The sequence below is a fragment of the Taeniopygia guttata genome, chromosome 15 (genome assembly GCF_048771995.1).
Source record: "Taeniopygia guttata chromosome 15, bTaeGut7.mat, whole genome shotgun sequence".
Taxonomy (NCBI): domain Eukaryota; kingdom Metazoa; phylum Chordata; class Aves; order Passeriformes; family Estrildidae; genus Taeniopygia; species Taeniopygia guttata.
In genome coordinates, this window is record NC_133040.1 from 2,757,984 (window position 1) to 2,782,205 (window position 24,222).

Sequence of the window (24,222 nt, forward strand, 5' to 3'; positions counted from 1 at the left end):
AAGGCACAAAAAGCAGACTGCGTGCACGAGACATTTGACATAACAACACAGCGGTCAGAAGTACTAAATCATTTTAGCTAACAAAATCAACACCATACCCTTACACACACTCCTTCCTTCAGCTGCACACAAGTATATTTCAATTCTGACTTTGATAAAAGTCAGTAAAACTGCAGGAGTTTTGCTTCCTCAGATCCCTAAGTACTGTTAACAGAAGCAACAGGAAGCTTCATCTTAAGACACTGAAAATATTTGTTTATAGTTTCCAGATTCCCTTTAGCTCTGAAAGCTGCCATGAACAGACACAGAAAACTTTGTTTGCTGTTGCAGTTTCATCACCACAATGTCAAAAATGCACCAGTCCTGCTATATAGCTACAAGTAATAGGACACTTTCACAGAAGACTAAATAACTGAGAGATAATTTGAAATGAGAGACTCCTTAGAAAACCAAAACCCAAACCAGAAAAGCCCCATGAAGATAATATGTTTGCTATAATATCAAATTGTACAACTGCCTGCTAGATTCCAGAAGCAGATGATAACACTGGTTAACATCTAAGTTACCACACTTCTATTTCTTGCCTTTTTCATGTTTATGAGTCAAACACTTACTTGTGCTTTTGATCTTATTCAACTGAAAACTAAAACTGAAAAATACTAAAGAGGATAGAGGTCTTTAGTAAAACTGGCATCTTTACTATTGAGAGGTATTTTTTATGTTTTACAGACATAAATAAATTGCCCACAGCACACTTGAGGAATAACCAAATTAATTTTAAGAGAGCAGTTTGTAGAGAAGCTGACTGCATTTTAAAAATTATCCCAAAGAAAAACTACACACCTGTGATAAATCCGGTCAGTGAGATCATCCCTTTTTGACAGCTCACAGAGTGAGGAGGCAGTGCTCTGAGGAGGGTTATGCACTGGCAGTGATATGACTGTGATACATTTGGGCAAAGCCTGACAACCTTGCCTGGCAATGTAGATAAAGCAGTGGCTCTGGCTGGCATGGAGACACCCAACACTGGCTGCTTGCAAGGCACATTTTTCACGTCTGCAGAGCACATTCATCAGCTCTGACACACCTTGCAAAGCCAGGCACAGCACACACGAGCTTTGCATGCACAGTAAACACAGCTGGATCTGTTTATTACAGCAAGTAAGACAATAACATAACCCACTGGATGGAGGGCCTCAAAGAGATGTTACCTTTTAGAGAACAAACCATTTATACTGGCATCAAGATATCTCAGGGGATCAGCAGTGACAAGACTCTGTGAACACAAATGTTTCTCATCCATGAGAAGTGTTCCTGAAAACATGCCACAGTGTTTGCTTCAAGAATAGCAACTGCAAAGCAGTGATGGATGCAAGCAAAACTCAACAATGTCAGTTAAGTATAATCCTCATGTTTCATCAGAACATTACTTTAAAATATCCATAAATTTGACACTCAAGACCAGTATTTTTGATTCACTGAAACTCAAAGGTAGAACCACATTTCCAGAAACTTTAAACATACATAGAGGACAAGAAGGCTTAGAGACCACTGTTCCTGTTTTAATTCCAGATAAAGTAAATCTCAGTAGTTACTTTCCTAATAAAAGAAGTTCACATCATTAGAGTTTAAAAACTTAGAAAGATATACAAATGAGTCAAACCAAATAAGAACAAAACATCAATTAGCATTACAGGTTCTAAAAGAAGCTGCTTACTAAGAATCCCAAAGTGAATTTATGGCCTCTCTGTGCCAATGTCTCCCCTCCTGCCTTCTCCAGGAAGGAAAAGGAAGATGGAGTTTCAGCACTGAAAACAGAAGACATCAATAATGTGTAACTGGAAGTAGAAAAAGCCCTGCTTCACCCGGTTTCTCAAAAGGCAGGTACAGCAGATAAAAATTACTTTTGCGCTTCTAAAGAACACAACCACATTCCTAAGGAAGAAACAATACTAAGAATAAACAATAATCTTGTCTCTGCCCAACAAGAAAATTTAACAATAATTTTAAAATAAGAAATAAAACACTCTCTAACCAAAGGAAGCTTTCTGAAGAGTAACATACAGCATTAACAATTCAAACGAGAACTAAAATATTATTTCACTATTGTTTTAAAAAGAAAATACTGTATATAAAACTGTATTTTATATTTTGCCCTAGGGAGAAAGAAAGAATTACTGAAGACTTCCTTTTCCTTTATGCACACTTCCTCCTCCTCAAAAAAAAAAAAAAAAAAAAAAAAAAAAAAAAAAAAGAAGTAAAAAAAAGCCACTACTAAATAAAATATCAACACGCGCAAGACATTACTGGAAACATTTGATTAATGATAGCACAAACAGTATCAATTAATCAAAATGGAGAAAAGCCAAAGCAACACTAAAATATCAGATGAAAGACTGCATTCCTAAACTGAACTGTAACTATTCCCTCTAACCTGTATCCTTTCCCAGCCGTCTCTCTTTCCACAGCACACATAGTCCAGGAAACAGGAGAACTTGCTCAGGAGTGCTCTCCCTGCTCTGGTGGAGGCATGTGAAACCAGTCCTGTGCTTTATACCAGCTGCAAACACAACTGCATAAATAATAATTTAAAACTGTTTTGCCCAATAGCATGGCTCTGCTCCTGACTGTAAACTGATATGATACATCCAGCCAGCCAACATGCAATGCTTTCAGCATTACTCTTCAGAACCCTGAGCACTGCAGCAGGGCAGGGAGGGGATGATTCCTTACTGTGATTATTTTAATCTCATTCATTATTTAATATGCTTGTTTATGCTAATGTTGCTGTCACAAAAGTAAAGAGTAGTAGTTACAAGAGTACAGAATATAGTTTCCTGTGCCTGGAAGACAATAGAGGGTTAAGCAACAAAAGTATTGAGAGGCATTACACAGTTCTACCTACTAAAAATTGTGAATTATTAATAAAATTATAAATAATCTTTGAATTATCTTTTAAGACATTAAAAAAATAGAAGCAAGCAATCCTTGAAATCTGAGGATACTGATCACTTTTGGAAAATCAAATACCCAAGTTACAGAAGAAATCACTCACATCCAAGAGCAATAGTCAGTACACTTTCCCTCTCTATTTGCGCAAATTCTTTGGTTTTGATATATTTAGGCTGACAACTTTGCCCAAATAATTAGGGAATGACGTTTTCAGGTCACTTATACAGTCCCAAAAGGCAGAAAAGCAAAGAGATTATAAAATACAGCCTCATCAAGCCCCTGTAAAACAGAGATACAGAACTTTCCCAAGTCTCTGCACAGACACAGCACAGACACCAAAAAACTTCATATCTGGAACATGAAATAAGCTATCTAGAAAGAAACACAGCTCTCTACATTTTTAACTTTCAGCCTGCAAGCTGCACAAGCACTCTACAACAATGTCTCTTACTCAATAATTCCAAAAACATGATATATAAACCACTGGATTCCAGCAGCCCCCAGCAAATAGTGCATTTCTTTTATTGCTTAAGATCAAGACATCAGTTTTAGTGACTTGAAAGTTTGCTGAGGCTAGCAGGTAATTTAAGACACCAAGGATAACAGGAGAGTCCATGGAAGCACAAAGACCCTTCTGAGATTAACTGGACAATAAAAAACAGCAAACAAAATTAAACAGAGGTAAACACAATCACATCTATCTCTCCAGAGAAAGCAACCTCAGCTTCAAACATAAATGTGCCCTCAGTGTATCAATACTGCTCAGCAAGACTACAGCATTCTGATTCACAGCTTCATTTAACTATCAGTACAGTGTTTGGAATAAAGAAAAGAAAAAAAGCAAAGCAATTCCAGAAATTATTAAAAAAATGAAAAGATAATTAACCATAAAACACAAATATCCCACTCAACAAATCAATTTTTTGCCCATCTACTCACACTTTAATTGCTATGTGCAGTTCTTTTCTCAACCTCAAAAAAAAAAATTTTTTCTTACAGACCTTAAAATGATCAAGCAAGGGGTAAAACTAAGAACAAAGGTATATAATAGCTCCCATGAGACATCTCACAGAGAACATGACAAAAGCCTGTCAAATTTGGAGTGGCATAGAGAAGGCAGACTAGGAGTGGCTGCTAATCATCTCTTCCAGTACTAAAACTAAAGACCAGCAAATTAATTTCGAGCCAGGTTCTAAATTTAAAAAGTGAGCTGTATTTTTAATGTATATTGTGTGAGGACTTGGGAGACTTTCGTAATGGCTGTTAAACATCTGAGCACAAAGGGCTCAGAAACCCCTCTGAGCCAAAACTAACTTCAAGGTGGGAGAGCAGTCAGGGTAGGAGGGAAGACTCTGGGTTTGGTTTTCTCCTAAGGCATCTGCCCACAGCTGCAGGTGGGAAGGAGCTCCAGGTGGGCTGGAGCCCTGTGCCAGTGTGGGCAGTGTCTGCTACGCTCCTGTGCTGCAAGGAAAATAAACAACTGTGCATTGCAGTTCAATACAGGTGGAGTACCCAGGGCTGCACTCCTGCAACAGTGGCTGCAGGGAGTCATTTCGAGAGAAAAGACCTTTCTATTACTTTCTGTCTTAAAAATTCTGAAGAGCCTTTACATTTTTCCATTACAAGTTGTGGAATTATAAAAATAGGAATTCTGCATTTAAGTTGTGCTATCCATCCGCTGTTTTCAAGCTGCATTTGCTATTGCTACTTCTCTTTCAAAGAGAAGGGAGGAAAGACCATAGCTCTGGGCAAGAATTGGCTGTTGCACACCTCAATTTCTCTACTCCTTCTTTGGAGAAAATTTCAGAGCTGTAGCTGCTGCAAGCGATGTGTAACCGTTGCAATACTTAACATTCCAGACAAGTGACAGGAATATTTACAGAACTCCTGAACTCACAAACTGTGCTCTAAAGGCCTTTTCATAACAAAATTAAATTATGTAGCCTTGTTTTCAAGCTCCTATTTCAAACAACTGCTATTTCAAACCACTGCCAAGGAAAGAAAAAATAACTGTTCATCAACTAGCATGGAGAAACTGTTCAACAGGGAAGGGCAACACTGTCCATAACTTGGTCTCAGCATGAGCTTCTACACAGACTGCAGCTTCAGAAGACTTTTTTAATTATAGCTTTGAAAAACAGAAAACCAGACCAGGGATATCCATAGCTTACTGGTATCTATCGTTGAGATGATTACAAAACATTCTATATCAGCTCAGTACCCTTAATGTACCCATTAACTACAGCTGTTCCCAGTCCAGATCAAAATATCATCCACGTTACTATTAAGCAGGGTTTGTTTCCTTGGTGTTGAAGAAACGGGTAATTTGGTTACATTGTCATTTTTCACTCCTTTTGGTATATTTCATAATTGCATCCAAATGTTAAGCCATACACTAGGAGATGAGGCAGCATATACCCATTTCCTGCGTAGCTATTACACTTCTATGTCAGATTTTACATGCTTGAACAAACAGCAGACAAGTCAACCTTCCCCGTAAAACCCTTGGGTCAGTATTCTGATAAAACTCCTACATTGACACTTGTTTTCCAGGAAAATAAAAAAATTAACACATATTTTCCCAGCCAAACAACGGGTCAGCTTTAAGCATAAACCCCAGTAATCTAAAACATGATACCTGATCAGTTAACTCCATTAATTGGAAGTGCTCTTACCTTACTCTGAAGTGTTACTTTAGAGTAACACTTACTCTAAAGCAAGTGTTACTCCAAAAATCAACAACCTGCCAGTTACAAAGGTGTATTTAGTGTCCTATAACCTTAAGCATATACTGTATTCTTCACACAACAAAGTCCACTGGTAGAATGCTTACAGTGTTGTGATTCCTACAGCCATGAGTCCTACTGACAAAGATACACATGGAAATTCCCTTGGCACTGCCTGGCAGTACTTTCAAAACAAGTCCTGTTAATTTTAAAACCAGGGGAGTTGATAGAACAGCACAACAAAAGGTGTAGGACCAACACTACAGCTTCCTTCCCTTTCAAACTGACTGGCTCAGCGTACAACATTTCACTGCAATGCTCTCTCTCCAGCACAGCTGTTCCCAGAAGTGCTGCCTCAAGCAGATGATCATTGGTGACTGCCTCCCTTTGGTCCATTTTAAATGCTGTCAGCTGAACTCAGGTATCAATGACTGCAGCAAAGGCTTCTGCTGCATCAAGTTCCCAGGGAGGAATAAGGCAGGCAACAGCCAGGAAGGGACATCACAGGAAGGGGACAGAGAAAGGACGTGCCAAGAGCCATTTCAGGAGGCAGACCAGTGGCTCCCAGCCCACGTGTGCTACAGGTAAAACCTGTAAGAGAAGTGATTAACTTTGACTTGGTCTCATGCTCATCCAACACACTCCACCAGATCTTCAGTTCATGCAAAACCCAAACGCTCCAAGTCCCGATACGAGGATGGTTATGATGATAGATCTGTTCTTACCAGCAGCTGATTAAGGACTATTAGCTTAATCTCACCTTGAGATTTCTCAGCTTGAGGACTTTCTATTGCCTGGACACCTGGAACTGGGAGGTGACTGGGTGCTTGCCATGTCCACTTCACCACCAACCTGGTCTGACAACATTCTTGAAGGCATTGCAACAAAAAAGTCCCAGAGAACAGAAGAAGCAATAAAGAGATGCATTACCTGAGGACCTTCCCAGGCCCCAGGTTCTTACAGCTCTGGGATTCCCAAGCCCAGAAGGACCATCCTGGTCTCAGATGCACCGAGCAAATGGCCTGAATGGGAATAGCTCATGCACCAGACAATCGTGCTAAGGCTGGGGGAGGGAAGTGCCTGCTGGGGATTGCTTAAGTAAGTCATGAAAATAACTTAATTGTACCTTGCCACCTAAAGAGGCAGTCCCACCCCTTCCTCAGTTCTCTCCCTTCTCTCCATTCTAGAGATCACAGCTCATTTTTGATGAGTTGGTCTTTCAGACAGATCAGGACTGATCTGACTCACCTTGTAATTGCTAGATACTATGCAAAGGAAGCAGCGGGACTGGGAACAAGAAGGAAGTCTCATCCTTTCACAGATGGTGTAGCCCCAAATTTGTTTTAATTCAGTTTCAGGCTATTGGCCGCTCAGCAACAGCCCTGCTTTAAATGAGCCTCTTACTGCCCCCCACCAAACCACCAGCACTCTCCAAGCCACGCTCATCCAGGGCACAGATGAGCCGTGGTATTTTTATGCTATCACCACGTCACAAAACAGGGCACTGAGGAGTCTGAAGCCTGGCTGTCTACAGATTTCAATCCCGTGTAGTGGCCCACATCTTTCCTCACCTTCAAGACCTGTCAACAGCACACTCATTACATAGTTTAAAGGCTTCAGGCTTGGCAGACAGAGCAGAGACAGAACCACATGCAAATTCTTCTTAACTACTCTGGTATCACTAAGGGAGGCGCAGTTACTGGCCCCAGCATGGAAGCTCAAGGACATAAATTTGAGTCATATGGAAGAAAAGTCCTTGCAACAGGATGGCGAGGTTCCCATCTACTGGTAATTTTTTACTTCCCCAGGGAAAAGACTGGGGAAGACTATTTCTCTTCCAAATTTTATTCCAAGCCTTACAGAAAAGGGTGAATCATCAGCCAGTTTATGGAGCTGCTGTTCCCTGGGACAGTTTGGTTGCTGGAGCAATGCAGGATTCTACATGGGACAAAGCCTGGGAAAGCACTAAAAGCTCGTCACAGCGTCCCTAGCTGATGTAGCTGCTGATGTGCTGATATCCTCATGGAATGCCAAGTGCACTTTCCACTGTAAAACACTTTTAAGGTATTTCTTTGAAAAGCTCCTGGATCTCCACGTTTCCTGGCAAGCCTTTGATATGTGACTGAAGGCCTCAGAATAGTTTTTCCTCCAGAAAAATGCAGTCTTTCTACTAAAAATGGCTATACTGAAGTCTTTTTCTTTTCTTTCAAATATCCTTTATATTACAACACTAGTGTCCATAACTGATAGATTTAATTTTCTTCTGTAGATAGACACTATTTACTTTTTACAGGTGTGTATATCAGAAAGATTTTCAGGAAACTGTCAAGAAGTTTTTGTAACAAGAATTTGTATTATTTCATGTTTTTAACACAGCAAATGTAGTTCTGAATATGAAACAAAGTAGACTGAAATTTTATCTGCACACTTGGATCTATACCCTTTAAAATGTCTTTACTATTTTTCCAGAGTTTTCACAAACAGAATTTACAGTGTTTACTGTAATATCTATCCCAGTGAATTATCAAAACCTTTGGAGAACAGCATGATGGCACCTTTAAACTTTTCCAGATTCACAAGCACACCCATGCTGCAGGTTGAGGAAACCTTCTCCTGTAGTTTTGTATAAAACTAGAAAGAACAGCAACAATAATGGACGAAAAGTTTATGTCACAAAGTTTTCATTTTAACACGTTAATTCTTGATGACCTCAGTACAGTTCAATCCAATGATATTGCCACATTCAAGGGTGCATCTCATATCTACAAATCCCATCAAATCAAGAATAATTTGATGACAACTACCAACAATGTATTTGAGAAGTTCATAATTTCCAAAAGAGAAATTAATTGTCCATCTCATGTAAGCAAGTGCAGATATAAAGTAGCTTTGCATTATTATGTCACTGAAAGAAGGTTCTCTTTTGTTGTCACAGAAAGAAATAAAAAAAACAAAACTAAAACTTCAAGCGTACACAGTTACTAAGATTTCTGGAAGGAATCATGTCTATAAAAGTGGCTTTAGTTTTCCTTTTCTCTTCCAAAAAAGCTTATATTCCTTCAGGGACTTGAAGGAAATATTTGCTATTAACCATTTAAAGTGCTGGTCACTTATTAGTGAAGAGCAAATTGAAACAGGCAAGACCATTGTCTGAAATGACACCACACAGCAGATGCTACTTTAAATGCACACCCATTAGCAACCCTCAATGTCATTTACTTTGCTAAATAAAAGAAAATTTTAGTTCAGTATAATCTCGCAACTCAGTAAAAAGAAAAAAAAAATTAAAAACCCTAGCAAAAAAAAAAAAAAAAATTAAAATTCTAATGCTAAACAGAGAAAGTCAAACTTTAGCAGATCATTTTTATAAACTTGCCCATGTCACTTAAGACCTCCATACAGAGACAGCCAACATTCTAGCAGTGAAATACACAGAAGTATTTCAATGCTGGAATACTCTCCAGCACCAACCCTCACACAGTAAGGAAATTCTGCAGCTGAAGCTTCAAGAAGGCTCCATCTGCCAAAACCACTGTGTGCTTTTAATGAAGAACAGCCACAGAAATGCATTAAGAAGAACACAAAGTTTCAGGGAGCGGTAAGAACGGCAGCACCCTGGTCATGCTTCCCACCCACCTCTGCAGATCCCACAAAAACTCACTACTCACTGCAAGTACCTGTGCAGAGCATGGATCCCACACTGGCCAAATGACCAAAGTCAAGGAAATGCTTTTAGCATCCAAAATATACAAATACTTTCAGACTGATGTCATGAAATACATCACTCGAGTACTTCATCTCTTCCTTAACTCTTTTTTACTATTATTTAAATACTACATGTTATGTGCTCAGTTTATTTTCCTGAATAAATCTGCATATCTAACAATTAGTTGCAGCCAGTCATCACCTTGGCTTCATTCTGGCACACAGTGATGGAAAATAAAATTTATGCAAGATTTATCTTTCAAAAATGTAAAACCAAGTTTTGAAGTAAAAACTTGTTATTTGCTCTCCGGAAATTTTGCTTTAGTGGCTTTATAACCACTTAATATGCAACAAGTGACTTGTTCTAATTTTTTTTTTTTTTTTGGTACTGAAACCTCATGGATTGAAACTCTTCATAGAAAAGTCCCCTTTCACCTAACTTCAGAATTTATCCTTGTATTATTCTTCCCTGCTATTTGGGAAGCCACTAGTTCTGCCACTGATTTGCAACACAGTGTCAGTTCTTTGCAAAACTGAAGTACCCCAAGAAGATGAGGATCAAAAGTTGTATGTTTGATGAAGATCAAAAGTTGTAGTGGCTTGTAGGTGTAGGAGAGTAAAATCTTCTTTCCCAAAGGAAACCATGCACATATGTGTGAAAACTCTGCTAATGAATTATTTATGTTTAAAGATAGAATCCTGTGATTACTTCCAGGCTGCACTACTAAGTGCTCCAAATGGTGGCTTCTCTGATTATTTCAGTTGGAATAAGCTCAAAAGAAATAAGTAATAGGTTCCTTGTAACTAGCCATGTAAGGCTACCATTATGTACATAAATCAGCTTCCAACACTTGCTCTTTCTCCCTTTTTCAGTATAAAGATGAAAAGTAAGACTAAATGGGGTGATTTTTAAGCCAGGAAATACAAGCCTAACATTTCTTATGCTGTTTTCCCAATGAGCAAGAGTGATTCAGTCCCATTAATAGCATTACACACTGCTAGGACTGGATCCTTGTTGGCAAGACAGGCTCCAACATCACAAGGTCAAAAAAGAGCTTCTGAATTACATTAGTGAAAACTCTCCTAAGGAGTTTCCATAGCCTCCACCTACTGAGAATCTATTTTCCTTTCATACCAATAGTAATGCAAAAATGGCACAAATTTGACTTCAAAATGATACTTCTAAGTATATATCTATCAGTACATAAAATGTTGACTGTACATCTGATTTATTTTGCACAATTAAATCTTTGCTGCATAAAAATATCTATCCCAACATGTGCTAAAGGCAGAAACTTCTAAAACTCAAGAAGTTTTAGACCTGGCATTTACCACCTTTAAATGATGTCCAGGTATGGCTCAGGAAAATGCCAGCTGGCCCAAGCAAGCCATGCCAATGCCCATGCTGACAATGATGTGGCCAAGCACATGCCAGACTTCAGCCCAACACCCAAGTTTGATTTGCTGCTATGGACACACTCTCCATTGAGGGAAACCTTAGCTCCAGCCTGATGCAGAAGACACCTTTGGTAGATGCCTGGAAGGCCACAGAGATCACACCAGCCTAGAACACAAAGGAAATAAAAAATACCCGAGAGTTGCAAATCACAATAGAAGGTAACAGTCCATGACACCTGGAAATCCCTGCACAGAGGTTTTCCACCTTCATCAGACTTTAATATAATAAACCCTCCACCCTCTCAAAGAGAGAAGACAGATCTTTACTGATGATCCCACTAAATACTTGTCAACAATTAGCTTGAGCAGATATAATAACTGGGAATATGTGGGCTGCATTATCTAACTAGACAGCCCTTTATTTGACAGAAATAGAAAAATATGTTAAAAATATCTGAGACGTTTTATTTCCAATTATGCATCGTATTCAAAAAAAGAAAGAAAAAGGCATGTATCTTCAGCCATACAAAAACATTTGAGAAATCAAGGGGTTTTTTCCTTACTTCACGTAGTTTACCAGCCTGGAATCTGGTTTTTCCATTAGCTGAAAGTGAAGTGGCAGTGTTACAAGAAACATGAGACTACTCCCATCTGTTTCCCAGTTTTAATCTCAGACTATTTACAATGACCTTCTCTTTTCATTTTTGTTAGCAACTACCTAACAACACTCAACTAAGCTGGAGATGGGGAAGAAAGTGCTTCTCTTCTTCTGAGCTACTACAGCACTACATTGTGACCCAAAGGGTAAAAAGCAGCCAGCGGCTTTAATCTGCCCATCTTTCAGCAGCCAAAGTCCACACCATTAATGAAGCAGGAAGCAGCTCCAGAAGGTTTATGTTTGCTTTTGGGGTGAGCAGAACTTGCACAGACTATGCCCTTCAACAGAACCCACAGCTCCTTAGAGCTTTTTTCACCCAGCAGAACCACTTACGTGACACATTTTACGCTACAAGAGAACTGTGTTTTCCAGATCCCAGCACAGACAGACACTTCATGCGATCACAGATGCTGCTGTTGAGAGAAGGGTGCAGTTTGCCGAGCATCAGCACAGCACCGCATTGTTTTTCTCTGTAAAGACACAGCGTACAGAACCTCTCAGAACAGGCTGGTGACCGCTTTTGGTCCAGCCACAGGAACCTGCCTTCCTACATCCCTAGTAATACGAGGTCATGACAGACTTGGAAGCTAAAATAGTGAGGCAGAGGATGGCAGACAGCAAGTACAAATCTGGAACTCAGAGGCTCTCTCAGCTCTAAAAAGGCAAAAAACCGCGCTCCGGAGAAGCTTGAGAGCAGAATCCAGACAAAGGTGCTGCCGAACACACCAAAACCCAGCTAGAAAGCTGTTGAACGCGGGCACTCCGCGTTTCTCCTCAGGGAGCTCCCCACGCACCCACCATCCCTCTCACAGCCAGCAGGCAGCAGCGCGCAGGGAATGACTGCACCGCGGGATGCAGCGCGGGCCAACCCGCGCCTCCCGGCAGCCGGACCGGGGGCTCCGCTCCTGCCCCTGCCCCGCGGGGCCGCCGCGGCACGGCCGGCGGGGAGGCCGCGGCAGGCCGGGCGGAGGGTGCCGCGGGCGGCCCCTGAGGCGCGGGGGGACCCGCGGCGGGCGCGGGGCGGTGTCACCGCCGGGGGGTGACAGCGCGGCCCCGCGGGGGGAGGCGGTGAGGAGGGGCCGAGCCCGGGGCTTCCCGCGGCCGCAGGACACAGGCCCTGCCGGAGCCTGCGCGGCCGCGGGCGACCCCCCGGCGGGCGGGCGGGCGGGCGGGGGTCGGGGCCGGGCTGTGCCCGCCGGCGCTCGGCGCTTACCGGGGCAGCCGCCGCCTCCTTCCCGCTGCTTCGCAGCCCCGGTTCCGGGGGCGCCGCGCGGGCCGGGCCGGCGGGAGGGGGGGCGCGGAGGGGCGCGCGCACGGCGGGGACCCCTCCGCCCGCCTCCGCCCCGCCCCCTGGCGGCTCCGCGCACGCGCACGGGGGCCGCGGGGAGGGGGGGGAAGGGCGGGGCGCGGGCGGCGCGTGCGCGGGGCGGTCCCGCCCTCAGAGCGGCGCCTCCCTCAGGGCGGTGCCTCCCTCACGACGGGGCTGCTCCGTGCCTCAGTGCCCGAATCGCGGGGTACCGGCTTCAGCTTGGGAGGAGGCGGCTCTGAGGTGGTGGAGCCCAAGCCGTGACCCAACATCACCGGGTCATCTAGAACGTGGCCGTGAGTTGAGCGCCACGTTCAGTTTTTCCTCAAACACCTCCCGGCACTGTGACTCCATCACCTCCCAGGGCAGCCCGTTCCGATGTCTGAGTAACTCTTCTGTGGAGAAATTGCTCTTCATGTCCGACCTGAACCTCCCCTGGCGCAGCTTGAGGCCGTTTCCTCTCATCCTACCCCTCGTTGCCGTCCCCTCAGGGCCGCATCCTCCTGGCAGGAGTCGTGGAGGGACAGATGGTCCCCCCGAACCTCCTTTTCTCCAGGCCGAACCCCCCTGCTCCTTCAGCCGCTCCTCATCACACTTGTGCTCCAGACCCTTCCCCAGCTCCTTGCTGAGGGTGGGAGGGCGGCAAGAGCCCCAGCCCAGGCCCCACATCTGGGACTGCTGAAAATATCAATTATTTTGTGGAGGTTTTGGGGGCCGGGGAATAAGCATGCATATTTGAAGCTCTGGCAGCAAGCACACAAAGGGCAGGAAACGTAAGTGTGAGTGGGTGGGCTGGGGGGTCTTCTAAACCTGTGTCTTACTGTCCAGATCTATAATTGTAGCTTTTCATTTGAGTGAGAAGTAGATGTTTAAATGTGTGTTGTGGCTTAAACGGGCTAGAGTTTTCTTCACTGTTCAGCAAAAACCGAAAATATAGCCCATACTAGCCACCTTGAAGAAAATTAACTCTACCCCAGCCAAAACCAGCACATTGTGGTAGGAAATAGCTTTGCCTTCTTAGGTGACAAGAACTCACATGCACACAAGCTTTGAGTCTGAGCTCCCTTCAAACGCATTAAACTAATCTCAGCTTTGTAGCCCATCACTGCACAGGATGTTTGACTTGTCACAAATAACCAGCAAATGAAGTTAATAACCCCAAATTGCAGCGTGGGTGCTTTGGTGGGAGGTATTGCAGAGTTTGTATTTACAGGCACTGCCTGGGAAATGCTATGAACACATAGTTAAGAAAATGTGCTGATTTGACACATTCCTGTAAAAGTTTCCCTCTATTTAGGCGAAAGCTTCTCTCCCAGCTCAGCTGTTTTAGCAAAAGAAACATTTCAGTGTAAGATTGAGTTGCATGTTCTCCCTTGAGGTACATTCCTTCCTAGAATTCGTAGGAATAGGATTCACAAGAATACGGAATTTGTAGGTTGCAGACCAGTAGGGCAAGTATAATTTACAGTCCTCTCATTATCTTTGATGATGTTAAATTTTCAGTATTATAAATCAAAGTAAATGATATCTCCATTACATCAGAATTCCCTTTAAAACTGACAGGATGTATGCTGCTAGATATTGCAACATCGTTTGATTTACGTGGTGGGAAAATTTTTTCTGTTTGTGTGTCTTACAAAGTCAGTTTCATTGAGATGCCCTTCCACGTCCATTTCTGTGTCACTCTGTGTGCTCCTACCTGGTGGGGATTCCCCTGGCAGGTGGCTGCACAGACAGTGAAATGCTCCTTTATGATTAAGTAATAATCCTGATGTTTATTTTCCTGCACTACAACCAATGCCATTCGATACCTTCAGCAAAATGTTGCCCTGTTTCTACCTTTGGATTGATTTTTAAGTTATCAGTGGCATTTCAACGGCACTCCTTCTGTATTAAGGATGTGAAAAGTGGCTGCATTTGTTTTGAACAATGTATTTCTCACGGTAGCCCACAAAGGGCTCAGCTTTCTGTTTTGCAGCAGGAAGCAGTCGCTCAGCTCAGTGCATTAATGAACAAGCTGCTAGCTGACAGTGCATATGCCTTGGATCTTGGTTCTGGAACTTAAAAGTCGCTTAAAAAAAGCATTAAATGGCAGTACTGTGTGTGTGCAAGACTGGTTCAGCTGTCTGCTAGGAAAGCTTTCTCATTGTGGTTAGTTCTGGGTTAGCCTGCCCCAGAGGATTACAGAATCTCCGTAACTGGAGGCTTCTAACAAAGAGCAGACAAATGTGTCTCCGGAGTCAGGCAGGGACGGCTGATCCTGCCTCACACTGACAGGCCTATCCCGCAGGCCTCAGGGGAGCTGCTGCCCCAGGGCAGCCTGTCCAGGCCTCAGAGCTGTCTGGAAAATGGAAATTCACCTGCTCAGGTGGAGCAATTTGCACAGAACACCCGTGGTTATTATATTCATGTTCCGTCTCATCCTCCTCCAGCCTTAGGTCCTGTTTGTTCCCTCTCGTTCCAGGTGCCGCAGGTGTGTGCTGGCTGCTTTGCTCAGGCCTGCACCAGGCTCAGCTGGGGCCTTCAGCCGGGAAAAGCATCCAGGAGGAGCGGCTGGGATGCTCCAGGCTGGCAGTCAGCGCAGAGCTGGACACGGTAGGAGCTGGTTGTGGGAGCAGAGTGCCTGGTGCAGGACATGATCCCTTCCAGCCTCATCCAGAGGCTGCTGTTCCACGTGGCTGCACTTCAGGGGTTCACTTTCTGGGAGAGGGAGAACCATTTGGCAGAATTCCGCATTGAAGCTATTGGGAAACTATTTTATATTATACAGCCACACCACTGATCAGAAGTATTAGTAATAGTCATTGAATTTCCCCATCTTTGTCCAGTTCAGGGGTAGGCATGATACTCAGGGTAGTTTTAAACACTGCAGTCAGTTAGTTACATTTATCTACTTCCAATGTTGCAATGGAACCCTGTAATCTTTGTGATCCACAACTTAATGAAATGGGCTAGAGAGCTTTCAAGCAGGTATCTTTTTATTGTAGAAAGGTTTATATATTATATTAAATTTGGACTATATTCAAACATAAATGTACTTTAATACATTAATAATTTAAACAATGTTTAAATAAAGCACCAAGTTAACTTGATTTAAATAACTGATTCAGTTTCCACACTGATTCCTACAAAATCCCACTAATTTCATGCAGTGTTTGAAGAACTGGAGGCCAGAGCTGATTTCTTAGTAAACACTAACTACAGTTCAAGTGCTCTGCACACAAGGGGAAAGTTGACAAGTCTGAGACAGGCTGGGTTTTGAAGCAGAACTCCTACAAAAGGATTCACAGATCTGAACATGGACTGGGTTGCTGAGCTATTTCTCTATCTTCCATGTAAACTATTTCCACACATTCAAGTTGTTTCAGTTTAGTTCTCTGTACTAACCTCTAGATTATAGGTGATACAGCTTTTACCTTGTAAATCAAGAAACAGCTTTTATTTTGAAACAGCAGTGTTAAATTCCATGCCCCCAGCAAACTCAGCTAAATGCAATTCACACATTCAGTGTAATATAGGCCCACTTTTATCTAAATAAGACCAAAAGAACCTGACAACATAGATACAGGAGATTTTATTTAACATTGTGTACAAAGAAAGGCTACAAATGCCTTAAGACATTTTTCCCCCAAATACAGTTCTTGGATCCCTTTTTCATGTCACTTTTCTCAGAAAGTTAAAAAAAAAAAAAAAAAAAATCCAGAATGACAATTTTTCCCTTCCCCCTTCTCTTTGGGCCTAAACTGAGAGATGTTTAGCAGTATGGTTTCAACACCTTTCCATATTTAAACTATTAGGATTAGGTTTTCTTTCCTCAAAACTGAGCACTATGAGATACTGAAGCACTAGCAACAGCAGATAAAATGTCAAAAACTGACTCCCTAACATGGTAGTGTTTAAAATAATGCCAACAGTATTAGCTCTGATGAAACCCAAAATTATCCAAACAATAAGAAGCTATTTGACTTCTGCATCTGATAATTTAAGACTAATTATATAATTTAATTGTATTTATATTTAAATAAATAGTCTTAATTCCTTTCCTTGGAATTCTTCATGGATTATAAACACTTACAATACTAGAGATAAGGACAAACTACACAACTTACATAGGCAAGAGAAGGCTGAGTTGTTTTGGTTTGGTTTTTTTTGCTGGACAGACACAGAAAGGACAACATTTCAGTGTCCTCCTGAGAGATCATTTTTAAATCCACCATTTCATTGTGATGCTTTTCAGTTATCCCAACACAACAATTCCTTACCATCTTTTTTCTACCTTGTTAATCACTTTAAGTACTCCTGAAACATTGGTCCCTGCACAGCTAAGTTTTATCCAGGATTCTGCAAGTTTTGTATGTGACTTTGAAACCCAAGACTTCTTTTAAGCTGTAAGAAACAGTAAAGAAGGCAGCGAGTAGAGAAGGCTCTTGTAGAAAAATGACCTTTTGCTATAGCAGCTTTTACATTACCATCTACTATATATGAAATAGGTTTTAGATATAGATTGGTTTTCAGCTATTTGTATAATCCCAAATTAGGACTGTCCCTGTTTCTCCCAAAATGTGACAAAAATAGAGACATTTTGAGCTACTTTCGATCAGCATTTGATCACAGTAAGAAGGAACTCACAGCTGCCTTCTGAGCCTCAGCAAACTGCCCCAGGGGAGATGGGAGAGCCCCAGCAGCAGCAAGGCCTCTGGCTCACTGGTGGGCTGGACCTGCTGTGGCCCTCGCTTGGGGTCATCTCCAGGAAGCTGCTGGAGTCCCCTTGCAAGCAGGAAGCTGTTTTGTACACAAGCCTACCCTTTTGTACATCCACAAAGATATAAAATGCCGTGTGGTATAAATCATTCTGCAGGTTAGAGAAACGGCTCATCTGTAGAATGTCTCAGATTCTCGGAACATCCTACCTCAGGGGAAAAGAACACAGCAGTTACCAGCAAAGGCTCTAGTGCAAAATAACTTTCTCTCTTCTGGTGAACCATTTTTGACAAGAGGATTTGAACATGACTGTGATTAAGACAAAGCAGTAGAGCAAACACTTCTGCTAGGCTTGGGCATTCTGTAATTATATTGATTCCCAAATATGCTTGAACAGCTGTAAATAATAGAATTTTACTTAGCTCACAACACAGCCCTGCATTAGCCCAGAACTTCAGCACTACCTGGTCCACTCTGCACAAGAAGACTGGAAATATTTAAATTATCTCCAGGGCTCTGCTCTGTAGCTCTGCTATAAACTGAACCTCTCAGTGTGGTAGTTGCCACAGTGCAGAAAGATGTGAAGTGGTTCTCTTGGGAAAGGAATGGTCTGTCTTACTGTGAGGCGAAACATGGCAGTTGGAAAAAAAATTATGTAAAAACTGCTGCATGTTTTGCAGTGGTCTCCAGCAATGTCACTGTAAGATGGTAACACAAGAGAATCAACAGTGGAGGCAAACTAGGTAATTTAATAATTTTCTAATTCTCAACAAGAGCATTTATGAATTTGCTTGACCTAAGAGGCATAAATCTAATTATATGGTCATGGAAGGGAGACTCAAAACAACATATACACTCAGGTTTGCTTTGGTCCTACTGCCCCAACGCTTCTGTCACTACAGCTGTTGTGCCTTTTTATCCTTGCAGCCCAAAACCAGACTTCTAGCTTAAACAATAGTCCAGCTTTGTGGTTCTAGGAGCCTTTTTCTTCCTTGTGGTGGTTCACCTATGTTAACATACAGGTGCTACAGCTGCTGCCTCAGGGGGAAAAATGGAAGAGAGCAAGTGATAAGCTTTGCTTTCTTAGTACTGAACTGTGAATGTTCACTAGCAAGAAAGAGGGGTTGCAGCACATCAGAACTGTGAGGCACCTGAAGCTAAATTCCTGGCATTCCCGTGTTCATGTTTATTTACTGGCAAGAGAGCCTTTGCTCAGTTATCGAGGGCATGAGCCACCTTCTGTAACTCAAAATGAGAGCCTCATTCTAGTCCCAGGCAACGTGGCCTTGAGCAATTCTTAATTTTGTTTCCCTTTTCCATGTGTGATGGTTTAATTCCCTAATGATTGTTAAGGAACAGTCTATTAACTGTAAGTGCTTCCTTTATAACTTCTGTTGATTTTAAGGGCAATCCATAGATTTAATTCTATTCAATTAGAAAGTTCACAGAACACACATGAACATTTATTTCATCCTAGTTCAGAATGGAGAATTGCTAATACTAGTCCAAGGCTCCAGTATCTCAGTTGTACAGGCCTTGTGTTAAAGGAACGGAATGGAACCATGTTTACTTTTCACTAGTAGTAGTAGGACAGTGTTAGCAAAGTCCACAAAGAAAAACATCCCTGGAGTAGAAATTTAAGAGGGTATAAACAAGTGACTAGCTACAAGAATTTGATAAATTTGATTGTTTCTAGGAATTGCCCTTTCAGATTTTTCTTCTTCAATGAACAGAGTAAATCCCCCCAAGTTCCTGCACAAATGTATTGGTCTTCTATTATTACAAGTCGTTATCATCTTGAATTAAAGTAAAAAGAGAAAGGGGAAGTTTTTTTTCTAAAACATTTCCCATTTTATATTAAAATGTCCATAAGAAGAATGCCACATCTGGTAAAGTTATCACAGTAGGTGACCAAGCACTGAAACAAAAAGATTACCTAGTGAGGAATCGGAGAAAGTCGAGGTTTTGCCATCAGACTTTAAACATTTTTAAAACCACATTTGTCAGTTTACATTTCATACACCCTTGAAAGAATGGCACATTAAGGTAAATGAAGACATTGTGATGCCTTTCAGTGTTACACAGGTGACAAACTAAACTGGAGATCCAGGTCTGCCTTAAGGAACAGTCCATTTGTTTAAATAAACTCATAGAAAACTAACAGGAACAACCATAAAATAGTTTTAAACAGGTAAAACGAATAAACTGTAAAAATCCTGCACCTCCCATAAATATCCTCTGTGGTTCCACCACCTCAGGGCCAACACCACAAGGGCCGGACAATTCCGCATGTGCACAACGATGGCCAGAGCAGAGGTGGGCAGTGGGCACTGGTAAGGACAGGCACCCCACTGCTGGATTTTGCCCTTAGCTATACACTGAAAAATAGCAGCATTAAAATACAGCCTGAAATAGCTTAGCTACTACCTCAACTTGTTAAAAATGTGCAAGAATAAAGAACACCAGCAGCATTTGAATGGATGTATTTCAATTTGGTTTCTGACACTTCCCTTCCATACAAAGCATACACAAACACAAAGCTGACTCTTGAGCTCGTAACTGTTATTTCTTGTCCATCTTTGAAAACTTTTCCCTTCATTTGCTTAACTTTAAAAAATTTTACTTAAAAACCTATTCAGTGTTAAAAAAACCCACAAGAATTTTAAGGTAGTTTCTAAATGCCAAGAAACTGATGCTTATTTCTCTCCTTAAGGTGGAGAGACACAGACTATCCTAATCACCTGAATTTCCTTAGCTGAAAATTTAAACATTTCAGATTCCTGTTCCTGAAAGTGACACTTGTAGAAAAGTCTCTCCAATACATTATAAACTGAAGGAGCAAAATTTCCCACTGCATACATAAAGGGCAACTTTTTGCTAATTTGCTCTTGTGTTGTTTACATTGTACCTTTTAACTTAGAAAATTAAAGAGTTCAGTTTTCTGACACAACTCACAAGGGAATGTATAAGAGGAGAAATCAGAAGGCCTTTTCTAAAGCCAAGTTTTGCATTTCCCTTTTTGTTTAAGTATGATAAGGCTTATCAAAAAAATAAAATTAAAATAAAACCCAAAACACAAAAAAAAAACCCCTCCAAACAAACAAAAAACCCCAACCAACATCCCTGGGGAAAAAACCCATAAAAGCCTTTTTGGAAATACTTAATTTCTGAAAACATAAGACTATTGAAAAAATTAATTGCAAAATCAAAGGAAATTCAAGAAATCAATTCTCGTATTTCAAATCAGTCCATTATTTCATCATCAGCAATAAGATCCACTATCTTTTCCAGCCCAAAATTACCAGCTTTGGGGAAAACATATTCATACTTAACAGAAATAATTAATGGGTTAAGTTAAATTAACTTTTTTCCCTGATCCACATGCCTGCATGTTAGATAACATTTCATTAGAACTGAGCATTGTAATGAGAGACTGACAGCAACAACCTGTCACAGTAACCAAAGCAAAAGCAATTTTCTCATGGTTACATATTATAGATCAGTAATCTAATATTAAAATTAACTTCCTATATAAATAAAAATTAAAAAGTTGGGCAAAAGTAAATTGGCACAGTCATTATGGTATTACTTTCCAGTTTCAACACTGCAAGGAGCAGCCACAGACTCCAAACACCAAAGGAAAAGGCTATCACCCAGCACCAGGTGTAGCTTGGGTTTTCTCCCTTTTCCATGAAGTCATCAGCAGTACTCCTGCCTCAGCTCCATCCCCCCGAGTGGGAGCAGGCAGGAGTGCAAGGATTGCTGTAGAGCTGCTGGGGAAAAGGGAGAACAAATACAGAGGAACAAACACAGAGAATGCTTTACTGCTCTGCACGACATGGCTCAAGTCAATGGTTTTTCAGGATTGTGACCAATTTTTACCTGCAAACAGGCAAAAAACAAATCTAAAAATTTAAAAAATCAAAATCTTAAGCCTTCAAGTTTCCTTGCCTTCATTCCCTCCCTCCCAAAAAAAGCACCTCCTACTACAGACAGTTTTTCTTTTTTGCGGGTTCAGAAGTTGGAATGTCGTGGAAATACATACAAGAGAGAAGGAATTTCTAGTTGTACATTACATTACAAAGAGGTTTGCTCCCAGACCTAAGGAGGGAGGGATACTAAGCAATATTAAATTCCTATAAGAATCCTTACAAAGCATGCAAAATATTGATATACTCACAAAATTGAAATTTATATTTGTTCCTTTCTGATTTCGCAACTTCACAGTACAATAATTTCTAATATTCTGCAGCAGTCAAAATTACAGTGACTACAAAATAATTTCCCTTTAATTTTTTTCTATTTGCTTGAAACACTCCTTTGCTATTTTTTTTTAAATTGAGAGTTTGCAGATGACCCATCAGAAAATGCGCAATTCAGCACAACAGGAGTTGCTTTCTGTGTCATTTTTCCCTGCAAATGATGTAGACAACCTGACCCTACCAATCTTTCAACATCTGTCCCTCCCTCCCCTTCTTGTGCCAATTCCTTCCCTTGTCTTCCAGCTGTACTTCTTGCCAGGATGATGATGGACAGATGCCACTAAATGGATGCTGCATAGCTGGGTAGGAGTAGCAGGGGCTGGAATAGTTTAGGGCAATGGCATCAATGGCATCGCTCCCACCCCCAGGATGTTTGGCACAACTCTTCAGAGCCAGAATGCTGGCTCTGGATACCAGCAATTCGATTCTGCACTTTCAATTCCCTGGACAAATACTGCTGCCTTTTCCATCCCTGTAGCTTCAACTGATTTAGGGAGGGAAATACAAAATTGGTGTTTGGCCAGCCTTTTGTACTGCTAGATGGAGTTCCACAGAAATTTCTCCACTGCTCTTAATTAAAACAGAGTTGGAATTTCTGGAGAATCCACAATGCATGCTACTTGCTAGATTGTCCAAAAAGTACATTCTGGCATTTTTTCAGAGCGTTTGTATCTATCAGAAAAAGACTCTTGTAGAAACAATGTACAAAGCCTCCAAAAATTCAAATATAAAAAAAAAAAGATGTTCTTATAAAAGTCTGGAGTAAGCAGCCAGCCAAACTGAGAGCCATTGATTTTTTTTTAATCCACAAATTCTTCAATTACTTTTTCAGAAATAATGCGTTTTCTTTGGAGTGTTGGGTATTAATAGTCTTCCCAATTAATTTTCATTAAGTTTGGTGGGGTCTAAGGAATTTAGCAATCCTTCCTGGGTAATAGTGCCCTGCTTTTATAAGCAAACAAACAACAGAATCACTAACTGTTATTCTCCCTGCCTCTCTTTAATTTGCTGTATTTATTTATTAAATTTTGTTGAGTCTGTCTCAACCCAACAAAACCTATCAGAAGTGCAACATAGGCAAGAGCAGGGCATCTCCTTCCCTGGGGTGTACAAATATCTCTATGGGAAAGGCTGGGTGAGCCAAAAAACCATACAAACAAAATAAAAAACCCAGCCCCAACCAGACAACAGTTCTAGCTGTACATAAAACTCTTTGATTTCTTTAGAACCATATTCAAATCAAGACTTGAATTTCTGTGGAAAGAAGTTTAGATCCCAGACCCTTCTCTTCTCCTTCCTCTTGCAAAGCAATGCTATTTTTTGTGGCCTCGAACAGTACTTGAAAAACAGCAGTTATTAAAGACACAGTTGTGATATATCATTTAACACCCCCTCTCCCAAAAAGGGGTGTCCTATCAAGTGGTCCAGTAGAAATCTTGAAGTTTCTTTATGATAAATTAAATCCACAAAATGAGGAATACCTTCTGTCACATTCCTAACAAGAATAATCACCACATTCTGTGGTGCATTTGTCCAAGTGTCTATTGCTCCTTCTAGTGGAGACTCCGCACAGCTCCATCTCCAGTTAGTTCTGGTTCTACCAGCACAAGGAGGTTTTTCTCCATTCTCTCCAGCTTGTCTCTGGTTAACAAACTGCAGAAGCACTGCGGGCCGGAATTCCCCAACACAGGAACAGGCCAATCTGAGGATATACCAGTCATCTTTTTCCCAGGGTGACAGAGTTATGCCAAAAGCAGTTTGTGTCCTGTTGGTACCACAGGCACCTACACCTCTGTAGAAAAGAGAATGCTTTGCCTCTTGCTGTCTGGGGTAGGAATAGTCTCTAGCTGCAGGAAGTACAGAAGAACTTGAACCTGGAAAGAGAAACAACAAGGTAATACTAAAGCCCTGTAAAAATTCGTTCTCATCCTGGCTATGTGAGAGCTGGTGATACAGCTCTCTCTGGGACATCTAGCAGCTGTGTATTTAATATGCTGGACAACAGCAGTAAAAATAGTATAACTTGACATGCTTCAGAGACATTCTTTTTAGATTCCAGATGGAAAAATTGTGCTGGTGGTTCCAGCACTGAAAAAATTAAATCTAGAATTTGCCATTACTCAGTGGAGAAATACAAACCAGTCTGACTCAGTGACAGGCTCTGTGCTCCAATCCTCTGCCTTCAAAGGCAGCAGTAGCCAAAGAATTTTGTTGTGCATCAGTGAAGGTGGTTCAAGTACCGAGGAGCATTGTGGAAACACTGACAATTCTTTTGTCCCAGGCCAACTGCGTGGTGCTGGGACATAGCTCCCCAAAAACTCTTCCCATGCACAAGCACACACAGGAGGATGCACACACACAGACATTCCTTCATGAAAAGCCGTATTTGTACAGATGCAAATTGACTGCCTGAAGGAACACTGTTCTAAAATAACTAAAATGTCTGCGTGAGGGCAAAAGTTGTTTTATGTTTACCAAGAAAATGACCATGAAAACCCAGGGGGGAGTCACTGA

At 41.5% G+C, this 24,222-nt stretch overlaps 2 protein-coding genes and 1 long non-coding RNA gene across 3 annotated transcripts in view; 1 reads left to right on the forward strand and 2 right to left on the reverse strand.

Moving 5' to 3' along the window:
• The window catches only part of SPECC1L (sperm antigen with calponin homology and coiled-coil domains 1 like), a 62,501-nt gene extending 49,694 nt beyond the window's left edge, over positions 1 to 12,807 (reverse strand). Inside the window, exon 1 of the mRNA XM_030286140.4 lies at positions 12,653 to 12,807. The gene's annotated coding sequence lies outside the window, so the exon portion shown is untranslated. The remainder of the gene's footprint in view (positions 1 to 12,652) is intronic.
• A 162-nt stretch (positions 12,808 to 12,969) lies between these two features.
• Positions 12,970 to 16,420, forward strand: LOC115497407 (uncharacterized). The gene is made up of 2 exons (XR_012058391.1): positions 12,970 to 13,518; positions 15,210 to 16,420. It is a non-coding gene; the product is annotated as an uncharacterized lncRNA (long non-coding RNA).
• BCR (BCR activator of RhoGEF and GTPase) overlaps positions 16,305 to 24,222 on the reverse strand; it is a 99,147-nt gene continuing 91,229 nt past the window's right edge. Inside the window, exon 23 of the mRNA XM_012578131.5 lies at positions 16,305 to 23,582. Coding sequence (XP_012433585.4) covers positions 23,493 to 23,582 — 90 coding nt within the window. The 3' untranslated portion in view covers positions 16,305 to 23,492. The remainder of the gene's footprint in view (positions 23,583 to 24,222) is intronic.